Raw genomic sequence first — 19,046 nt, forward strand, 5'->3', positions numbered from 1 at the left:
AGAGGAGCAGATGTGGAATAATCCATGGCTAGGAGCCTGTTTCTTTTGCCATGATATGTGTCACTTTGATAAATCCAGGGGGCCCAAAAGAAGGTCTCAGCTTTATCCTCTGAGACACCTTCACTTTATCCATGAGTTTTTAAATCCTCACAACTTCTGACTTTCCAGTAGTGAAGGGGAGACTTCTGCTTGTTATTTTTAAAAATGAAAATATTTCAGTGAACCAACATTTACCTTCTTTCTCTTCTCCCCCGCCCCGACTACTTTGGGAGAAAAAAAAAACCACCTCCAACAAAACAAAACCCTTATAACAAATTTGTCTAATTAAGCAAAACAAATCCCAATTATTAGCCCTGTCCAAAAATACGTGTCTAATCTTGTATCTCCAAATCTTAACCCCCTGCTTCCTTTATTTGGATTGTTTCTCTGGGAGTTTACTAAGAACTACTTTGAAGATTGATTTTTTTCTTTTTCCTTATGCTTCTTAAAAAATTGCTATCCTTTCTCAATGACTTCCACCTCTACCCCTATACAACATTCCCTGGTTACAGAGAGGTACAGTTAAGCAATACAAATTCATACATTGCCCATGTCTGACAAGGTATGCCTGGTTGCACATCTCTAGCATCCCATCTGGCATCTGTAAGAGGATGGACATGTACTCCCCCACCAGTCTTCTGAAGATCAGATTGGTCTCTCTGTTGACCAGAGTTTCAATGTCTTTCACATTTGTGTGCCTTTACATTATTGTGGTCACCGTGTGAATAAGACACTACCTTTTCACTGTTGTGACCTTCTCAAAAGAGGGATGCTGTGGAGTCTATATTCCTCTACCTTCCTACCGAATTCATTTTGTCAAGATCTCAGGCCTCAGAGACCAATTCCCCAGGGCCAATTGGCTATTCTCTAGTGAATTTGTGAGGTTTGACAGCAGAATCAGCCCATGTCTGTTTTGGTTTGTAGATATCTTCTCACTGTCTCATTTCCTCTTGAAATTATTCCCTCCACTTAGCCCCAACTCCAGAGGAGATAGATACATGACTTACATCAGTCCTTACCTTGGCTGCATTTTCAGGTTGTGTGGAGGCTTCCATCATATCACTCCAGGTGCTTGGGCTGTAGAGGAGAGGAAAAAATTGCTTGGGCTTTGCTCATAGCATGAAGAAACAATTCTCTTATTTGCAAGTGGCTGAGAGAATCTAAAGAAAAAGAAAACAGAAAGACAGTTACAGAGAGGAGAGGGGCCTCCTCTCAGGAGTCTCTTCTTGCAGAAGTCTAATAGAACCCCTTCTAGGTGCAGGTGGTGAATTTCCTAAATTTAGATTTTTTTTTAAAAAAAGGACTATTTCTTGCAAGCACTCACAGAAACAGTCTGTTTAATGGAAACAGAAACTTTCTCATTCCTACTGAAGAGGCTTAGAAAGCATGAGGCTTTCAAATTCTCTAAGACTTAAAGACATGCAAGATATCAGTTATTCTTGGAGTCTGTAGAAGTGATCATTTAATGCAGTGAAATCTCCATTTTGACTAATTTGAGGAATGAGTGATTTAAAAACTACTTTTAAAAAAAGAACTAGCAAATCTTATTACCTTTGAGCACACAAAAGTAACTGAAATGAGGCTAACAATTATCCAAAGAGGTCTTCAGGGGACCTATTTTATGAAGAGATAAAAATAGTTTATAATGAGCCCATCAATTATTTGTAAATCGAGCTTCCAAAGCTTGAAAGATTCTTGAAAACAGTTCCCTTTAAGGAGTTTAAACATTCTTCCTCTTTTGAAATCTTGTTTTCATCATTGATGTACCCAGTTTAGCTACTCTTTTTAAAAAATTGAATGTACTTTTTATTATGTGGTTAATCAGCAAACAAACAGTATAATTCACAAAGAACAAAGGAGACAATTGTACATAAAACTGTGAACTTTTGTTATAATTTTTTAAAAAGTGTGTTAAATTTAGCAAGAGTAACAAAATTATCCTGTTTAGTTTCTCTTCTGAGATTATTTTCTTTTTTATATTTTAAATATTTTGTGTTCTTTTTTTTTTTTGTATCTTAATCACTACCCACTAACTCCCTTCCCCAAACAGAAACTCTCACTTCTAAAAAATATGTCAAATTAAACAAAACATTTCAACACATTGGCCACGTCTGGAAATGTCTGTCTCTGTGTCTCATACTGTTCCACTAGTAGGGTGGTGTCAGACTCAAATAGAAATGCATCCCCATGGGCCATATATTGATTTAGAAAACCACAAACTAACATTATCTATGTTGTATTTTTATTTATTTTGTTAAACCTGTCCTAAAGGCATTTTAATCTGGTTTGAGCTTCACTTGGAAGTTTTGGAGGCCACCTTTGTTCTGCAAGGATCAAGTTTGTTGTTGTTGTTGTTTGTACTTCATTCTTTTTTAAAATTTTATTTTTAATTTTTCTAAATTACTTTTTTTAGAATAAGATAATAGTTTATTTAGGGGCTAGGGAAGGGAAACCAAGAGAGAAATCCTTGGACTTCTCATGGGGAGAAGGCATGGCACAGAGAGTGGCTCTGAGATACTAATCTCCTTCTCAATTACTTTTTTTTTTTTTGAAGGGCAATGAGGGTTAAGTGACTTGCCCAGGGTTACACAGCTAGTTAAGTGTCTGAGGCTGGATTTGAACTCAAGTCTTCCTGAATCCAAGGCCAATGCTTTATCCACTATGCCACCTAGCTGCCCCTCAATTACTTTTTGTGTTCGTGTGTGTGTGTTTTTTTGGTGAGGCAATTGGGGTTAAGTGACTTGCCCAGGGTCACACAGCTAGTTAAGTGTTAAGTGCCCGAGGTTGGATTTGAACTCAGGTACTCCTGAATCCAGGGCCAGTGCTCTATCCACTGCGCCATCTAGCTGCTCCCTCAATTACTTTTAAAGATATTTTTTGAGTTCCAATTTTTTCTCCCATCCTCCCTTCCCTTTCCCCTCTCGAGGCCAGCAAGCAATTTGATATAGGTTATACATTACTATTATGTTTAACACATTTCCACATTAATCAGGACAAAAGGGAAAAACCACAAGAATAAACAAGAACAAGAACAAAAAAGCAATAACAAAAGTGAAAATAGTATGCTTCAGTCTGCAATCTGACTCTATAGTTCTTTATCTGAATGTGGTGAGCATTTTCCATCATAAGTTTTTTGGCATTGTCTTGGATCATTGCTGAGAAGAGTTAAGTCTATCACAGTTAATCATCAAAAAATGTTGTTGATACTGTGTACAATGTTCTCTTGGTTCTGCTCATTTCACTCAGCATCAGTTCATGTGAGTCTTTCCAGGTTTTTCTGAAAGTCATCTGTTTATCATTTCTTACAGCACAATAATATTCCATTATATTCATATACTGCAACTTGTTCAGCCATTCCCCAATCGATGGGTATCCCCTCAATTTCCAATTCTTTGCTACCATAAAAAGAGCAGCTATGAATATTTTTGTACATGTGGGTCCTTTTCCCTTTTTATGATCTCTTTGGGATATAGACTTAGTAATGGTATTGTTGAGTTAAAGGGTATGCACAGTTTTAAAGACTTGGGAATTTGTCTTTCATTCTCAAAGAGGATATCAGGGTGATGTCATGACTTGCAGTGAATTGGATTTAAGTGAGGGAGAGCTATGCAAAGTCACCAGTCTCATTCTCTCCTTCAGAGCCATCTGGGTCCAGTAGCAAGATATGTATCAGAATGACTGGAGATGGCCCTGGATGTTTAAAGCAATTGGGGTTAAGTGGATTGCCCAGGGTCACACAGTGTCTGAGGTGAGATTTGAACTCAGGTTCTCCCAACTTCAGGGCTAGTGTTCGATCCATTGTACCCCCAAGATTCCCCTACAGGTCTAGTCTGACACCTATGCTACTCCATCAATCTACCTATCTACCAATCTATCTATGCTACTCCATCAATCTCTACCAGGAGGCAGAAGGCAGGAGGCAGGCTTCATCATCAACTTCTTAGACTCATGATTGGTTACTCAGTTAAATCATTCTTTATAGATTGTGGGGAAGTCAGCTTCATTCAACACATGTTCCAAATGAGCAGAGTCCAAATTGCAGAAATTTTAGTAGAAGTACAATTTTGCCTTTTCTGAATCAATGGTAGCCAGGAAAATACTGTTGAAATTTGAATTGATCACTTATTATGCAATACTTTGACTATTTCCTTTTAGTCTTCCTATAGCTAATTTTCTTGTACATTGTTAAATAAATGAATCTCTTTCTTTGCTATAGGGATTTAAGGACAATGTCTATCGACAGAGAAGAAAGTATTTTGTGGATGTGGCCATGAGTTATAAATAGTAAGTACCCTTATAATTCTTTCTTGTGGCTTTGTTGCTGGCTAGTTAGGAAATACACACACACACATACACTATGCTGTGTTAAATGAGAACTGTGCTCTCTTAGCTTTTAGTTTTCTAGAAGAAGAAGTGAATCTTTAGACACAATGGCCAGCTCCATGGAGGCTCTAAGTGCTAACACTGATGCTTGACATCCTGGAGTAATTGTCAAATAATGAGAGCTATGGGCCAAGTGCCAGATGCTACATATTCAACATTGTGTTCCCAGTTTCTCCAAGGCAAGGTGTTTTGTAAGCCTCTGCATGACTCCCCATCATTCTCTTGCCCTCCCCTGGCACTTAATGTAGGGTTTGAATGGGCAGATCTGGAAATAGGTTCTACTTTTGCATAGACGTTTTAGTTATTCTCTTTCTCCTAACTCCCTTCCTTCCTTCCAAGGAAGGGCTGATTATTCCAAAGGAAAGTTGCTGACCTCCCCCTCCCCCTGCCAAGATGGTAGAAAGGTGCATTTAAACAGAAAGAATAGCAAACAAACTTTCTAATACCTTAAATCCAAGGGAAAAATTCCTGCAAGGAAGAATGTTAGGGTGGTGGGGGTAGTTCAAGGATGTGTCAAAAAATGAACCCCTACATATCTACTATAAGATTGCTCTATGTTCATGTATGAAATGATGTATAGTGAAGTGAGCAGAACCAAGAGAACACTTTGCTGTGAAAGACAACCATTCTCAACAATACAATGATCCAAGACAATCCCAAAGGACTATGGACGAAACACACTATCTACTTCCAAAGAAAGAACTGATATTGATGAAACAGACTGAAGCATGCTATTTTCACTTTCTTTCATTTTTTCATTTAATCAAGTTTTCTTGTACAAAATGACAAATATGGTAATAATTTGCATTCATACATGTATAACCCATACCTGATTGCTTGCCACCTTAGGGAGGGGGGGAGGGGAGGGAGGGAAGGAGGTATAAAAATTGGAACCCCAAACTATAAATAAAAATGTTTATTACATTAAAAAAGATTGCTCTATGTTAAATAGGGAGTCAGACATGGGATGAAGTCGATGTTCTTTGATTTGTGGTAAGGTCACAAATATTAATTGTGACTAGTACAGATCTTTTAGAGAGGTTTCCTGAAAAATCATAGTAGAGAGGGAAATCGTTTGTTTTGGAATTTAAATAAAAGTCCAACACTTTCCTACTTGTGTGCAGAGAACAATAAAAACGCTCTTTTCCTAATCTGATACATGAAGACCTATATTAGCTGGTGATAGACACCACCTAAATCTGTAATGCATGTAGTGAGGGTTCATTCTTTCAAGGATAGAAAGGAGGAACACGGCAACATGGCTAAATGATAGGGAAAAGTTTATGTTACCATTGAGAATTTCATAGTTGTCTCTATGTGAGATACTGGTTATTTTGGACAGAAGTTGGAGGAGTATTAAAAAAATATATTTTTATTTAAAGTTTTGAGTTCCAAATTCTGTTCCTCCTTCCCTTCCCTCCCCATCTCTATCCCTGAGGTAGAAAATAATCAGATATAGTTTATGCATATACAATTATGTAAAAACATTACCGTATTAGTTATTTTGTATAAAATAAAAGAAAAAAATGAAAAAGTAAAAAATAGCATGCTTTAGTCTGTGTTCAATAAATATCAGTTCTTGCTTTGGAGGTGGATAGTATGCTTCATCATTAGTCCTTTAGGATTGTCTTAGATCATTGTATTGCTAAGAATAGTTAAATCATTCATAGTTCTTCATCAAACAATATTACTGTCACTGTGCACAATGTTCTGGTTCTGCTCACTTCACTGAACATCAGTTCATACAAGTCTTTCCAGGCTTTTCTGAAATAATCCTGCTTGTCATTTCTTATAACATGATAATATTCCATTACAATAATATACCACAGCTTGTTTAGCCTTTTTAGGGGCATTCCTTTGATTTCCAATTCTTAGTCACCACAAAAAGAGCTTATGGTAAAATATGAAAGTTTTTAACAGTCGGTTAGGATAACTGAAAGACGCCAGTTTTTCAAGGACCACCCTTTTGGGGAGGAGATGAACAGTCCGCCTGCTGCGCATGTCAGACTGCCTGCAGGGTTTTTGACTTCCGGGGTGGAGAGAACGGGAGTAGGCTTTTTGCCTGCTTGGCGGGACTCCTGACGGCGCGGCACAGACGGTCTCCCTCTCTCCAAAGGTGGCCTTTTCGGTTTGGTGAGTTTTTATAAGGAATATAGACTAAGCCTAGACTTAAGACAATTTGTATTGTATTTCTATTTTCCTATCCTTCTAATCAACATCACCTTGTGACTACCATACAATAAAGGCTTTATCTAGAAAACCAGAAGCTTCTTCCATTTACTAGTCTGGGAGATAAATTAGGGAAAAGTTAAGTAGGGGAGATTTATGATCTAATATCCAATTTTAAATCTCACAAGCTCCTATAATTTTTTTGTACAAATAAGTCTTTTTCTCTTTTTTTGGATGTCTTTGTGATGTAAACCAAGTTGTGGTATTACTGGGTCAAAGGGTATACACAATTTTGTAGACCTTTGGGCATAATTCCTAATTGCTCTCCAGAATGGCTTGGATTAGTTCGCACTTCCACTAACAGTGGATTAACGTCCCAGTTAAGACTCCCACCCAAGAGTCTTAACCTAGCTCTTTGTCTATCAACAACTTCAACTTGTCCAACACTCTCTTTTCCCCTTTACCTCCTCCATTAATTTTCCATACCAGCAGTTCTAACAAGGGTAGCATCATCTTGGATAGAATTATGGACTTTGAGTCAGTGAGACTTTGATTCCAAGCTTGCCTCTCATATTTCCTAGCTGTGTGACCAAAGGGAAGCTATTTAATCTCTTTAAACTTCAATTTTTCTCATCTATATAATTTGAGGGTCTTTCTTAGTGACTTCTAACGTCCCATCTAGTTTTCTGTTTATGATTCCATGAAAGTTGTCCGTTGGATCATGAATTTTTTCAGCTATTGTAATGACCTCATTCTTCTAGCCATCCTATATTCTTTCTCTATCATGATTCTTCTTGTCTGTCCTTCACTCACTGGGCCACACAGCTGCTCTACACACAGCAAATAGTTGCTAACAAAACAAACTTCTTGGTCCTGGTGAGATAATTAAAAGAAAAGGAAAAGAAACCAAAGAACTAGAATGTAAGAGGTACTTCTTGTTGTTGGTTCTTCATTCTCAAAGAGGACCATGACATCAAGGTGATGTCATGACTTGTACTGAATTGAATTTAAATAATGGAGGGCTATGCAAAGTCACCAACCTCACTCTCTCTTCCAGAACCATCTGGGTCCAGTGGAAAGATAATGTCAGGACCACTATAGATGGTCCCAGATGTTTAAGGCAATTGGGGTTAAGTGATTTGCCCAGGGTCACACAGCTAGTAAGTGTCTGAGGTGAGATTTGAACTCAGATCCTCCCAACATCAGGGCCAGCGCTCTGTCCACTGTACCACCTAGCTGCCCATGGTCCAGCTTACTTCCACCTTCAATCTCCATGGTTGAAATTTGTAAAGGAGAAGTGAAGCCGGGTTCTTTTTAGTATAACTTTATAAGCAAAATGCTATACAATGATATACTCATTGGGAAGCAAATCCCCATAATGATGCCATGTAAACAAAAAAAAGTTTTCTTTCTAGTGAAGAGTATCTAGGAATGGGATTAAATTCTATAAAGAGGCAATGAGAAAAATACTAGTCTTGAGTACTTTAAGTATCCTGATTTAATCTGTGTGGTTATTTCCTCCACCATCATAGTGCCTCCATGCCTTAGCAGAGACTCTTTATGAGTTGCTGTGACCAAAAGTAAGATTTTAAGCTGTCGTCAACTTTCTGTTGATGAGCATCTCTGAAGGGAACCAGCCTTGTCCTTGGATGACAGGCATAAACTGTCCATCTCTGGGCCCATTCTCAAAGTTTTTCTAGCTTAGTTTAAGACCTGTCCAGATTGTACTTCATGGATATAGATTTTGAGAATCCTGGTCACCTCTGGATCATTAAGAGATATCAAAATCAGATTGTAGAGGTAGAAGATAATGAATATGAGTTTTTAAGTATCCAAAAAAATCTAGGTTGTAGAATTTAATTTCCTGAAGACTTTTAAGGATTAAAAACCAGTCGTGGGGTAGGAAGAGCAGTCCAGCTGAGCCCAGGGAATTTCTTCTAGTTGTTCACACTGTGATATAAGTATTGATAAAGGATCAATGGAAGGCTATTGTCTAGGGATTATGGAGGCCTTTCTCAAAGATATGAAATAGTTCTTAAGAATACAGTGGAAAAATGGAAGAAAGAAGATCAGAAAAAAAATGTTAATATCGTAGTTTGGGGCCCAGGATAGGAGGTGTTTTTTTTTTTTTAGTGGGGAAATGAGGGTTAAGTGACTTGCCTAGAGTCACTCAGCTAGTAAGTGTCAAGTGTTTGAGGCTGGATTTGAACTCAGATCCTCCTGAATCCAGGGCCAGTGCTCTATCCACTGTTCTACCTAGCTGCCCCTAGGATAGGAGTTCTTAACCTTTTAGTATGACATGGATCCTTTAGACAGTCTGGCAAAGCATATGGATCCCTTCTCAGAATAATATTTTTAAATACATAGGATGACAGAGGGGTCATTATTTTCTGGCAGAGCCCAGACACAAGAAGGAAATAACATATGTGACATCAGGTAGCACAGTGGACAGACCTAGGCCTGGAGTCAGGAAGACTTGATTTCAAATCTGATATACAAGCTGTATGACCTTGGATATATCACTTAATATCTGCCTTCTTTGGTTTTCTTAACTGGAATTATGGATAATAACAGCATTTACCTCATAGGGTTGTTGTGAGGATCAAAGGAGATAATAATCATTAAGTACTTAGCACACTGTCTGGCACATCGTAGGACCTATATAAATGCTTATTCAATTCCCTGCTTCCCTTCCTGGTAAAATCTAAAAAGAGGAAGGAAATAACATAATCGTGTAAGTACTGGAAATCATAGAGTTGTAATGGACCTAGGAAACATGTCGTCCAACTCTTTCCTTTTGTAGATGGAGCAACTGAGTTACATAAATTAAAATCATACAGAGGACTAAGAAGGGGAAGTCGCTCAAGTTTTAATGAAAGTGGATTCAAGTGTAGAAGAAGGGGAAACCATAGCGTTTTATAAATTTGGAATGATATCATGTGGTCCAAACTCCCTTATTTTAGAGATAAAGGAGAGGGGAAGTGATTTGCCTAAGTCACATAGGCAAGTAGCAAAACTGGGATTCAGAACTGAGTCCTCTGGCTCGGTATCTATTCTACAATGAGAAGACAAGGCAGAAACAACTTTAATACTTTGGGACAATGTAATTGGCTTTGTATTTTACTTTCCCAGTCTCTAGTCAGTGGTAGGATGGGATGATGAGAAAGGGACAGAAAGACATGGCCAAACTTTGGAATACTCATATGGAGTGAGTGCAGTTAGGCAGTAGAAGGGACCAATTAAGAAGAAAGAAGGATGCAGGGAGGGCGTGGAAGGTCAGAGAAAAGGATCTTTATCTTAACTCTCCCTGCAAAATCATAGTTGTTGATATTAGCTGGAATTTTGGCATGGTTAAAGTTGTATGCAGCTTATGGTCTCAGGGTCTTCTACTCTATGAGGCCAGGGACATATGCTCTGTGGTGAGAGTTTGACTTTCTTCTATAGAAATGTAAATAGCATTCCTATAGGAATATAAATGACTTTTAAAGAGGGAATAGATTGTTTTAATGGTTAAATTGCTAGGCTTGGAGGCAGGGAAGTCTAAATTTAGATCCCACTATTGACACTCAGTTTCCATGGGAGTATAAGTGGGTTATTTCATCTCCTTGACCCTACTACCTCATCTGTAAAACAGGAGTAATGACACCCATAACAACTACATAGGGTTATTGTGAGGATTAAAGGAGATAATCTGTGTAAAAAACTTTATGTACCTTAAAACACTATGTCAATTTCAGTTATCACCATCATTATTAGTGCAGGTGAGTTAGAAGTGGGGTAAAACTGTTGGGAAGAGTTCAAGCCATGCCTCAGACATACAGAGACACAAATAAAGGAGTCCTCTTTAGTTACCTGCTTGTTATATGAGTGAGGCTATTAGAAAAGAAGGAAGAAAAATGGAAGTCTCCTAGTGTAGTTCCTGGTACATTCCCTGTTACAATATCCCACAGAAAAGGCACCCCAACATGAAGACACTTTGGGTTAACGTTCAAGTATAACTCTATTTCATGAATCCTCAATGATGTGTGCGATTTCACTCACTAGCCAGAGGACACATTAATTCAAGACAAAAGACTTAAATGGATTGATGAAAAAAAAAATTCCCAACATTTTCATGAGTGTGTGTCCTACCATAGATTAGAGAACATAATGGAATACATGTTACCAGGAAACTCTCTTAGAGAGCACACTCAGATGGGATACATGTGTGTGCATGCATGTGTGTATACATGTGTGTGAATTTGTGTGCCCAACTAGGGTTGTTCACAATTTTGAGCAAGCAGAGCTGCCAACATTCTTAGCTGATGCTTCCACACTATTATTTACAGGGAATAGCTAAATTCTCTTCTGAGCCTTGAGAACTTTTGAGGGTGGGTGGGTGGTGGTGCTGGGAAGGAATAGACATGGACATGAAATAAAGAAGGGATTGGCAGTATATTATAGAGTCTGTGGGAAGTGCTCCAATTCACTCAAGCCACCCATAGATTTGGGAGGAAAGTGTGAGTGAGATATAGTTTGAGCTATCTGAAAGTGAGTGAAAATGAAGAAAACAGATTCAGTTTAATATATAGCAAAGCAGTAACCAAGAAACTCCCTCCTGTAGCATTAGTGATGAATAGCAGTGTTTCCTATGGCATTCTTGAAAGGATAAAATGAGAACAGGAATCAACACAAGCAGAGAAAAATGAAAAAAATCTTACTCTATGTGGAAAACAAGTGGAGAAAAATCTATGTTGCTTGTGAGTCTGAAAAAGGAAGAGGAAGTGAAGAAGTGTAAATGTGCACAGAGCTGTGAACAGATGAGACTCTGGTGAGTTTCAAGATCGACATCTCTGCATAGAAACATGATCAACCACCCTCCCTTAGATGTCCATAGGAGGTTAGACCATGAGCTTTTGAAAGACCCAACTGCTTCATCAATAACTGAGGGTCTATTCATTGGCACTAATATTCTTCAGAGAAAACCCAAGCCTGAAAACTCTGAATGGGAAAGGCAGAACTACTGAATCTTTTTTTTTTTTTAAGACATCAAATGTATTTTCTCTAATTAATAAAAGTTAAATGTGGGGGCATCTAGGTGGCACAGTGGATAGAGCACCGGCCCTGGAGTCAGGAGTACCTGAGTTCAAATCCGGCCTCAGACACTTAACACTTACTAGCTGTGTGACCCTGGGCAAGTCACTTAACCCCAATTGCCTCACACACACACACAAAAAAAAGTTCAATGTGGCAGTGGACCCCATGATTAGAAAAATAGCTTACGGGTTCTGAGGGAAAGTTCAAAGGACAAGTGGTATTTAGAAGAACAGAAAATGATAGCAAAAATGAGGGTTGGTGCCAGGGGGGCTATAGCAATCAGACTTTCTCTAAAGTTATCCTAGTTCCTTTAGCTAGTATCATCATGTCTTGGTGTTGGGACCTATTCTCTGGTACTTCCCTGGGCTCCTTGGTTATCATGACTTTGAAAAAAAATCAGCTATACATTTGATGGGTAGTGAGACATGCAATGTTTCTCTCAACTTATGTTTTAAAATTTATTTTAAATTTAATTTTTTAAAATCATAAAAGTATTTTATTATTTTCCAGTTACACATAGAGATACATTTCTTTTTTGTTTGTTTGTTTTTGCGGGGCGATGAGGGTTAAGTGACTTGCCCAGGGTCACACAGCTAGTAAGTGTCAAGTGTCTGAGGCTGGATTTGAACTCAGGTACTTCTGAATCCAGGACCAGTGCTTTATCCACTGCACCACCTAGCTGCCCCCTAGGGATACTTTTTTTTTTTGGTGAGGCAATTGGGGTTAAGTGACTTGCCCAGGGTCACACAACTAGCAAGTGTCAAGTGTCTGAGGCCGGATTTGAACTCAGGTGCTCCTGACTCCAGGGCCAGTGCTCTATCCACTGCACTACCTAGCTGCCCCCTAGAGATACTTTTCAACATTTGTTTTTATAAGATTTCTATTTCCAAATTTTTCTCCCTCCCTCCTTTCCCTCCCCCCTTTCCAAGACAGCAAGCAATCCAATATAGGTTATAGATGTTTGGTCACATTAAACATATTTCTGCATTAGTTATGTTGTAAAAGAAGAATCAGAACAAAAGAGAGAAACCTAAAAAAAAAAGTAGAAACCGTATGGTTCAATCTGCATCCAGATTCCACAGTTCTTTTTTCTGGATGTGGAAAGCATTTTCTTTTTTTTTTTAGTGAGGCAATTGGGGTTAAGTGACTTGCCCAGGGTCACACAGCTAGTAAGTGTTAAGTGTCTGAGGCCGGATTTGAACTCAGATACTCCTGACTCCAGGGCCGGTGCTCTATCCACTGTGCCACCTAGCTGCCCCTAAAATTTTCATTTGTTTTACTCCTATTCCTTTTTTTTTTTTTTTTTTTTTTTTTTAGTGAGGCAATTGGGGTTAAGCGACTTGCCCAGGGTCACACAGCTATTAAGTGTTAAGTGTCTGAGGCCAGATCTGAACTCAGGTACTCCTGACTCCAGGGCTGGTGATCTATCCACTGTGCCACCTAGCTGCCCCACTGGAAAGCATTTTCTATCATGTGTCCTTTGGAATTATCTTGGATCATTGTATTACTGAGAAGAGTTCAGTCTATCACAGTTGATCATCACACAACATTGTTGATACTGTGTACAATATTCTCCAGGTTCTGCTCATTTCACTGAGCATCAATTCATGTAAGTCTTTCCAGGTTTTTCTGAAATCTGCCTGCTTATTGTTTCTTACAGCAAAATAATAGTCCATTACACTCATATACCACAACTTGTTTAGCCATTCCCCAATTGATGGGCATCCCCCCAATTTCCAATTCTTTGCCACCACAAAAAGAGCAGCTATAAAATTTTTTGTACAAGTGGGTCCTTTTACCTTTTTTATGATCTCCTTGGGATATAGACCTAATAGTGGTATTGCTGGGTCAAAGGTGTATGCACAGTTTTACAGCCCTTTGAGCACAGTTCCAAATTGCTTTCCAGAATGGTTGGATCAGTTCACAACTCCACCATCAATGCATTTCTCAATTTATCTCAAGAAGAGGTTCAGACTTTGCCTTAATTCTTTAACTTTGAGTTTCATGATTTTTCTATTAGATTAAGTTAAGGTGGACTTTACTTTCTTCCCCCATAATGTGAATTTAGCTACTATTACCTCTGAGTATTTGAGTATCTAATATTCTTGCGCATCTGTAGTATAAGCAGCTGGCTCAATGGATAGGTAAGATAAATGAAATTATTCCAACATTCCAAAGTCCAGAGTAATGATTTGTTATTTGAATTGTTGCTGGATTTCTTCAGCTCCCATTTATCAGGGAAATCTCATGTTATGGGAAAGGACTTTAGAATTCATTTAGTTCATATATTTTTTTCTGGTATGGGAGTCTTTTGAGTGGTATTTGTGACAAATGATCACCTAACCTTTACCTAAAGTGCCCCAATAACATTCTAACTAGAATTCTAAAATCTCAGATAATTCCAATGTAACCCACTAGGTTTTCTGGAGAGTTGCCATTGTAGCGTTCATCTATTCTTTTAACTCTCTCATCTGGCAATACAGAACAAATCCTCCTGCCAAGGAAAATCCCTTAACCTCTGTTTTTGCCTCAGTTTCCTCAAATGTAAAATGGGAATAGTAACAGCATCTACCTTGCAGGGTTGTTGTGAGGATCAAATGAGATAATATTTGTACAAAGGACTTAAGCACATAGTAGGCACTTTATAAATGCTTATTTCCTTCACTTCCTCTTCCCTTCCCTGACAGATGCTTCTGCCAATGCTGCATAGCAGCAGCTAGAAATGAAAGTGTTTGCCACATGTGGTTATGGACATCATTATACATGCATCGCTACCTGACTTTTTTGCCCCAGTCAGGCCTTTATAGTAGCTGGGCTGTGGGAAGGAACTGCTATATGTCCCCCAGGAACCGGGTCTGACCCCCTTGCGAGGTTGTGTAGTACAATTGAACAACTGTTGCCAACAAATCATCCCGCTCTCATTCTTGATTATTATATTTGTTAAGCCAGGTGACACAGTGGAAAGATCACTACATTCGGAGTCAGAAAGAGCTGGGTTCAAATCCAGTTTTGGACACTTGCTAGCTGTGTGACTCTGAACAAGTCACTTAACCTCTGACTGCTTCAGTTTCCTGATCTATAAAACAGGGGTGATAATACTCCCCACCTTTTGGGATTGTGGTGAGAATAAGATGAGATAAAATCCTTTATACAGAGCTTTACAAACGTTAAAAGAACTATAGAAATGTCAGCTATTATCATTATTATTACTAAACATAAGAATATTTGAAAAGAGCAGACTTGCCCAAATCACATCTTAGCTTGATATAGGGGAAAATATTGGCCTTAGGAGTCTTAGTACCTGGATTCAAATCCTTTCTCTGATGCTTTACCCCCACGTGAATCTAGACAAGTCCTGTAACCTCCCTGGGCCCAGTTTCCTCATGTATAAAATTAAAGGATTGGACTGGTGACCTCTGAGGTTACTTTGAGCTCCAAATCTATGATTTTAGGATTATTTGAATAGACTTTTTTTTGGTGGGGCAATGAGGGTGAAATGACTTGCCCAGGGTCACACAGCTAGTGTCAAGTGCTTGAATCTGGATTTGAACTCAGGTCCTTCTGAATCCAGGGCTGGTGCATTATCCACTGCACCCCTAGCTGCCCCCTAAATAGACTTTTTTTTTTGGTAGGGCAATGAGGGTTAAGTGACCTGCCCAAGGTCACACAGCTAGTAAGTGTCAAGTGTCTGAGGCTGCATTTGAACTCAGATCCTCCTGAATCCCAGTGCTTTATCCACTGCACCACCTAGCCGCCCCCCTAAATAGACTTTTAATAGTTACAACACAGGACCAGGTTTTAGGGGGACAACTCATTCTCTTTGACATTCAGTAGGAGATCGATTTTTTCTCAGTCTTTTTCAGTCATGTCCTACTCTTTGTGATCACATTTGGGGTACTCCTGGCAAAGATACTGGAGTGGCCTGCCATTTCCTTCTCCAGCTGATTTTATAGATCAGATCAATATCTCATTAAAATTGGGGTGATGATTCCAAGTCCCCTCTTCTTACCATGCTAGAGGAAGGCATTTATTGAATCCCATCTTCTCATTCATAGCCCCAAACAAAAATTGACATATGGGAAAAATATTTGTTAGAGATCCCACATAATCCTCTCCAGTTTAAGGGCACATTAAAGACTTCTGAAACACAACAAGACAGTGTCTAAATATGGAATTCATAGACCTTGCAATGAATATATTAAGCTTCAGGACAAAAGTCCCTTTTCTCAGGAAGGCTTTTAAGCTGCTGGTGAGCTCGACAGCTGTCATGCTGGGCACAGGTTGGCACTGTAGGAGAAAGGCCCCCGGAGTCATTGCTGCCACATGTCAGTAAACAGAAAATGAAGACAAAGGATCATCAGATAAAAATGAGTGTCAGTTCTAGGCTTTGGGCAACGTGATTTGTTTTGGCCACTGAGTAAATAATTTGGCTGAAATAATTTCCTAGTAGAACACTGGATTAGAACTAGATCAGCACATGACAGAATGAGGTAGGTAGCTGTCTAGGGTACACATTTAGAAGGAACAGGGTATTGGATATGCTACTTTTATTTTATTATAGGACTGGACTCGTGATTTAATTGGTATGGGGGGACTCCTTGTTTATAAACTCCTTCTACCATTATATATTGGATACTCACCTAGAACATATGAATGAATGAACAAAGTCATTAAGTACTTCCTATAAGCCAGGTATTGTGTTGGTGCTTACTCCATAATATACTGTTTTAGAGAGTTTCCCAGGACCACTGAGTGGTTAAATGACTTGTCTAGGGTCACAGAGCCAGTGTGTGTCAGAGGAAGGATTCAAGATTGGGTTCCTGACTCCAAAGTCATTATACCACATATTTGCTCTCATATTTTAAAAAAAGTTAAAATTTTTAATTGATATCTTTTATTTTTGTATCACCTTCATTTCTAAATACATCCTTCCTTACTATCTTATCTGGTAAGCAGTTCCTTGTAACAAAGAATATAAAAACTGCTGAGCAAAACCAGATACATCAATTGAATCTGATGGCCTGGGCAATGTTAGAAATATTTCCACTCTGAACATTTATAGGGATTATTTGTACCCAACCTGTGGTAGAGCCTCCCAAGCTCATATTGGTCTGATCAGTCAGAGCTGGACACACACTACTTTGACTCTTACATCACTATGTCCTCTTTGAGAACCAACCATGTTCAGTATTAGATGCATTTTCTCATCTCTTCTCTGGGGCCGATTGCTCATTACAATTAAGTGATCTTTAGAGTTTTGTTTTTTCTTTCTATTTACACTGATGTAGCCATTGTGTACAATGTTTTCTTGGATTTGCTTATTTCACTTTCAATCAGTTCATGGAAGTTTTTCTAGGCTTCTCTCCATTCATCATATTCATTTGTTTTTGCTGTTGTTATTCAGTCATTTCTGACTCTTTATGACCCATTTGGGGGTTTTCTTGGCAAAGGTACTGGAGTGGTTTATCATTTCCTTCTCCAAATCATTTTACAGATAAGGAAACTGAGGCACACAGGGTGAAGTGACTTGCCCAGGGTCACACAGCTAGTGAGTGTCTGAGGCCAGATTCAAACTCAGGAAGATGTGTTTCTGATTCCAGGCCTGGCGCTCTATCTACTATGCCACCTACTTGCCCTAATTTTTTTTTTTTTTTTAGTGAGGCAGTTGGGGTTAAGTGACTTGCCCAGGGTCACACAGCTAGTAAGTGTTAAGTGTTTGAGGCTGGATTTGAACTCAGGTACTCCTGACTCCAGGGCCAGTGCTCTATCCACTGCGCCATCTAGCTGCCCCCCTAATTTTTTTAATAGCACAATAATATTCCTTATATTCATATGCCATAATTTGTTCATCTATTCCCTAACTGATAAACATTTATTTTGTGTCTAGTTCTTTGCCACTACAGAGTACATTTGTGAATCTTTTGATATATATGGGACCTTTCTGTATTTGATCTCCTTGGGGTTTTTTTTTTTGGTTTTTTGTTTGGTTTTGACTCTCAAAGGAATCTCTGAATCAAAGGGTTTAGACACTAATCATTTTCTTAGCATAACTTCAAACTCTTTTCCAGAATGGTTGGATCAATTCATAACTCCACCAAAAATGTATCAGTGTGCTCATCTTTCCACAGATCTTCTAACATGGATTATTCCCCTCTTTGTTATCTTTGCCAGTTTTCTGGTTGAGGTGAAAGCTCAGAGTTCTCCTATTATTAGTGATATGGAACTAACTTTCATATGACTGTTAAAAACGTGATTCTTTTGAGAATTGTTTGTTCATACCCTTTGACCTATATTTTTCTGTTAGTTACCCTTATATCTGAGATCTCAGACTCTTATCAACCATAATTGATGAAAATATTGATTTTGTTTGCGCAAAAGCTATTACTTCATTTAATCAAAATGATCTTTTATTTCCTGTCGGCAATTTTGTCCCTTGTTGCTCTTTACACCTTGTTTTGATCAATTTTTAAATAAATGTACATATTTGTAATGCTAGAAAATTTGACTTTCTCTTGCATTTTTTTTGTTGGGGGTGGGGGGAGAGATGTCATGTCACACATTGCAGGAAAGGCTAAAAGCTTTTGCTAGATACTCAGAGGGCTCAATTTTTTTTTTATTTTAATTTTTTTTAGTGAGGCAATTGGGGTTAAGTGACTTGCCCAGGGTCACTTAGCTAGTAAGTGTTAAGTGTCTGAGGCTGGATTTGAACTCAGGTCCTCCTGACTCCAGGGCCGGTGCTCTATCCACTGTGCCACCTAGCTGCTCCGCAGAGGGCTCACTTTTCAAATATTGCCTTGTCTTGGAACCAGTACCTCATAAGGTACTCAGTTTGGGGTGACATCCATATAAATTTCTAGTCTTTGTTTCAGAAGGCCATGCAGGCTCATGTGAGAATTCAGCTTTGTTTCTGAATTTGAGAATTACCTATGATTATTTTCTCAGAAGGTATTTACAATCCTAAAAGAACTCAGGGGGCAGCTAGGTGGCGCAGTGGATAAAGCACTGGCCCTAGATTCAGGAGAACCTAGGTTCAAATCCAGCCTCAGACACTTGACACTTAATAACTGTGTGACCCTGGGCAAGTCACCTAACCCTCATTGCCCCGCAAAAAAAAAAAAAAAAAAAAAAGTACTGCTAAAAGAACTGAGAAGAATAACCTGGGTGGGTCCACCTCTAAACTTCCAGAAATTCTAGTTCACTTTAACATTTCTCATTTTGTGCCAGTGTAGACTTGATTTATGGATCTTGGTTATGGAACACAGTCTTATTAGAAGGAATACAGAGGGCTACTTTAACTTCTTTTAGATAGGCTAATCTTAATTGGAAACATTGTAAATTAGAGGTGGGGGATGAATGAAATGGGGCTGGTGGTTCTTCAT

At 38.7% G+C, this 19,046-nt stretch overlaps 1 protein-coding gene across 1 annotated transcript in view; it reads left to right on the top strand.

Annotated features, from left to right (window-relative positions):
• The window catches only part of TPH2 (tryptophan hydroxylase 2), a 134,281-nt gene that overhangs the window by 15,502 nt on the left and 99,733 nt on the right, over window positions 1-19,046 (top strand). Inside the window, exon 5 of the mRNA XM_043967865.1 lies at window positions 4,256-4,323. Coding sequence (XP_043823800.1) covers window positions 4,256-4,323 — 68 coding nt within the window. The remainder of the gene's footprint in view (window positions 1-4,255; window positions 4,324-19,046) is intronic.

This window comes from Dromiciops gliroides, chromosome 5, assembly GCF_019393635.1.
Source record: "Dromiciops gliroides isolate mDroGli1 chromosome 5, mDroGli1.pri, whole genome shotgun sequence".
In the NCBI taxonomy this organism is placed as follows: Eukaryota; Metazoa; Chordata; class Mammalia; order Microbiotheria; family Microbiotheriidae; genus Dromiciops; species Dromiciops gliroides.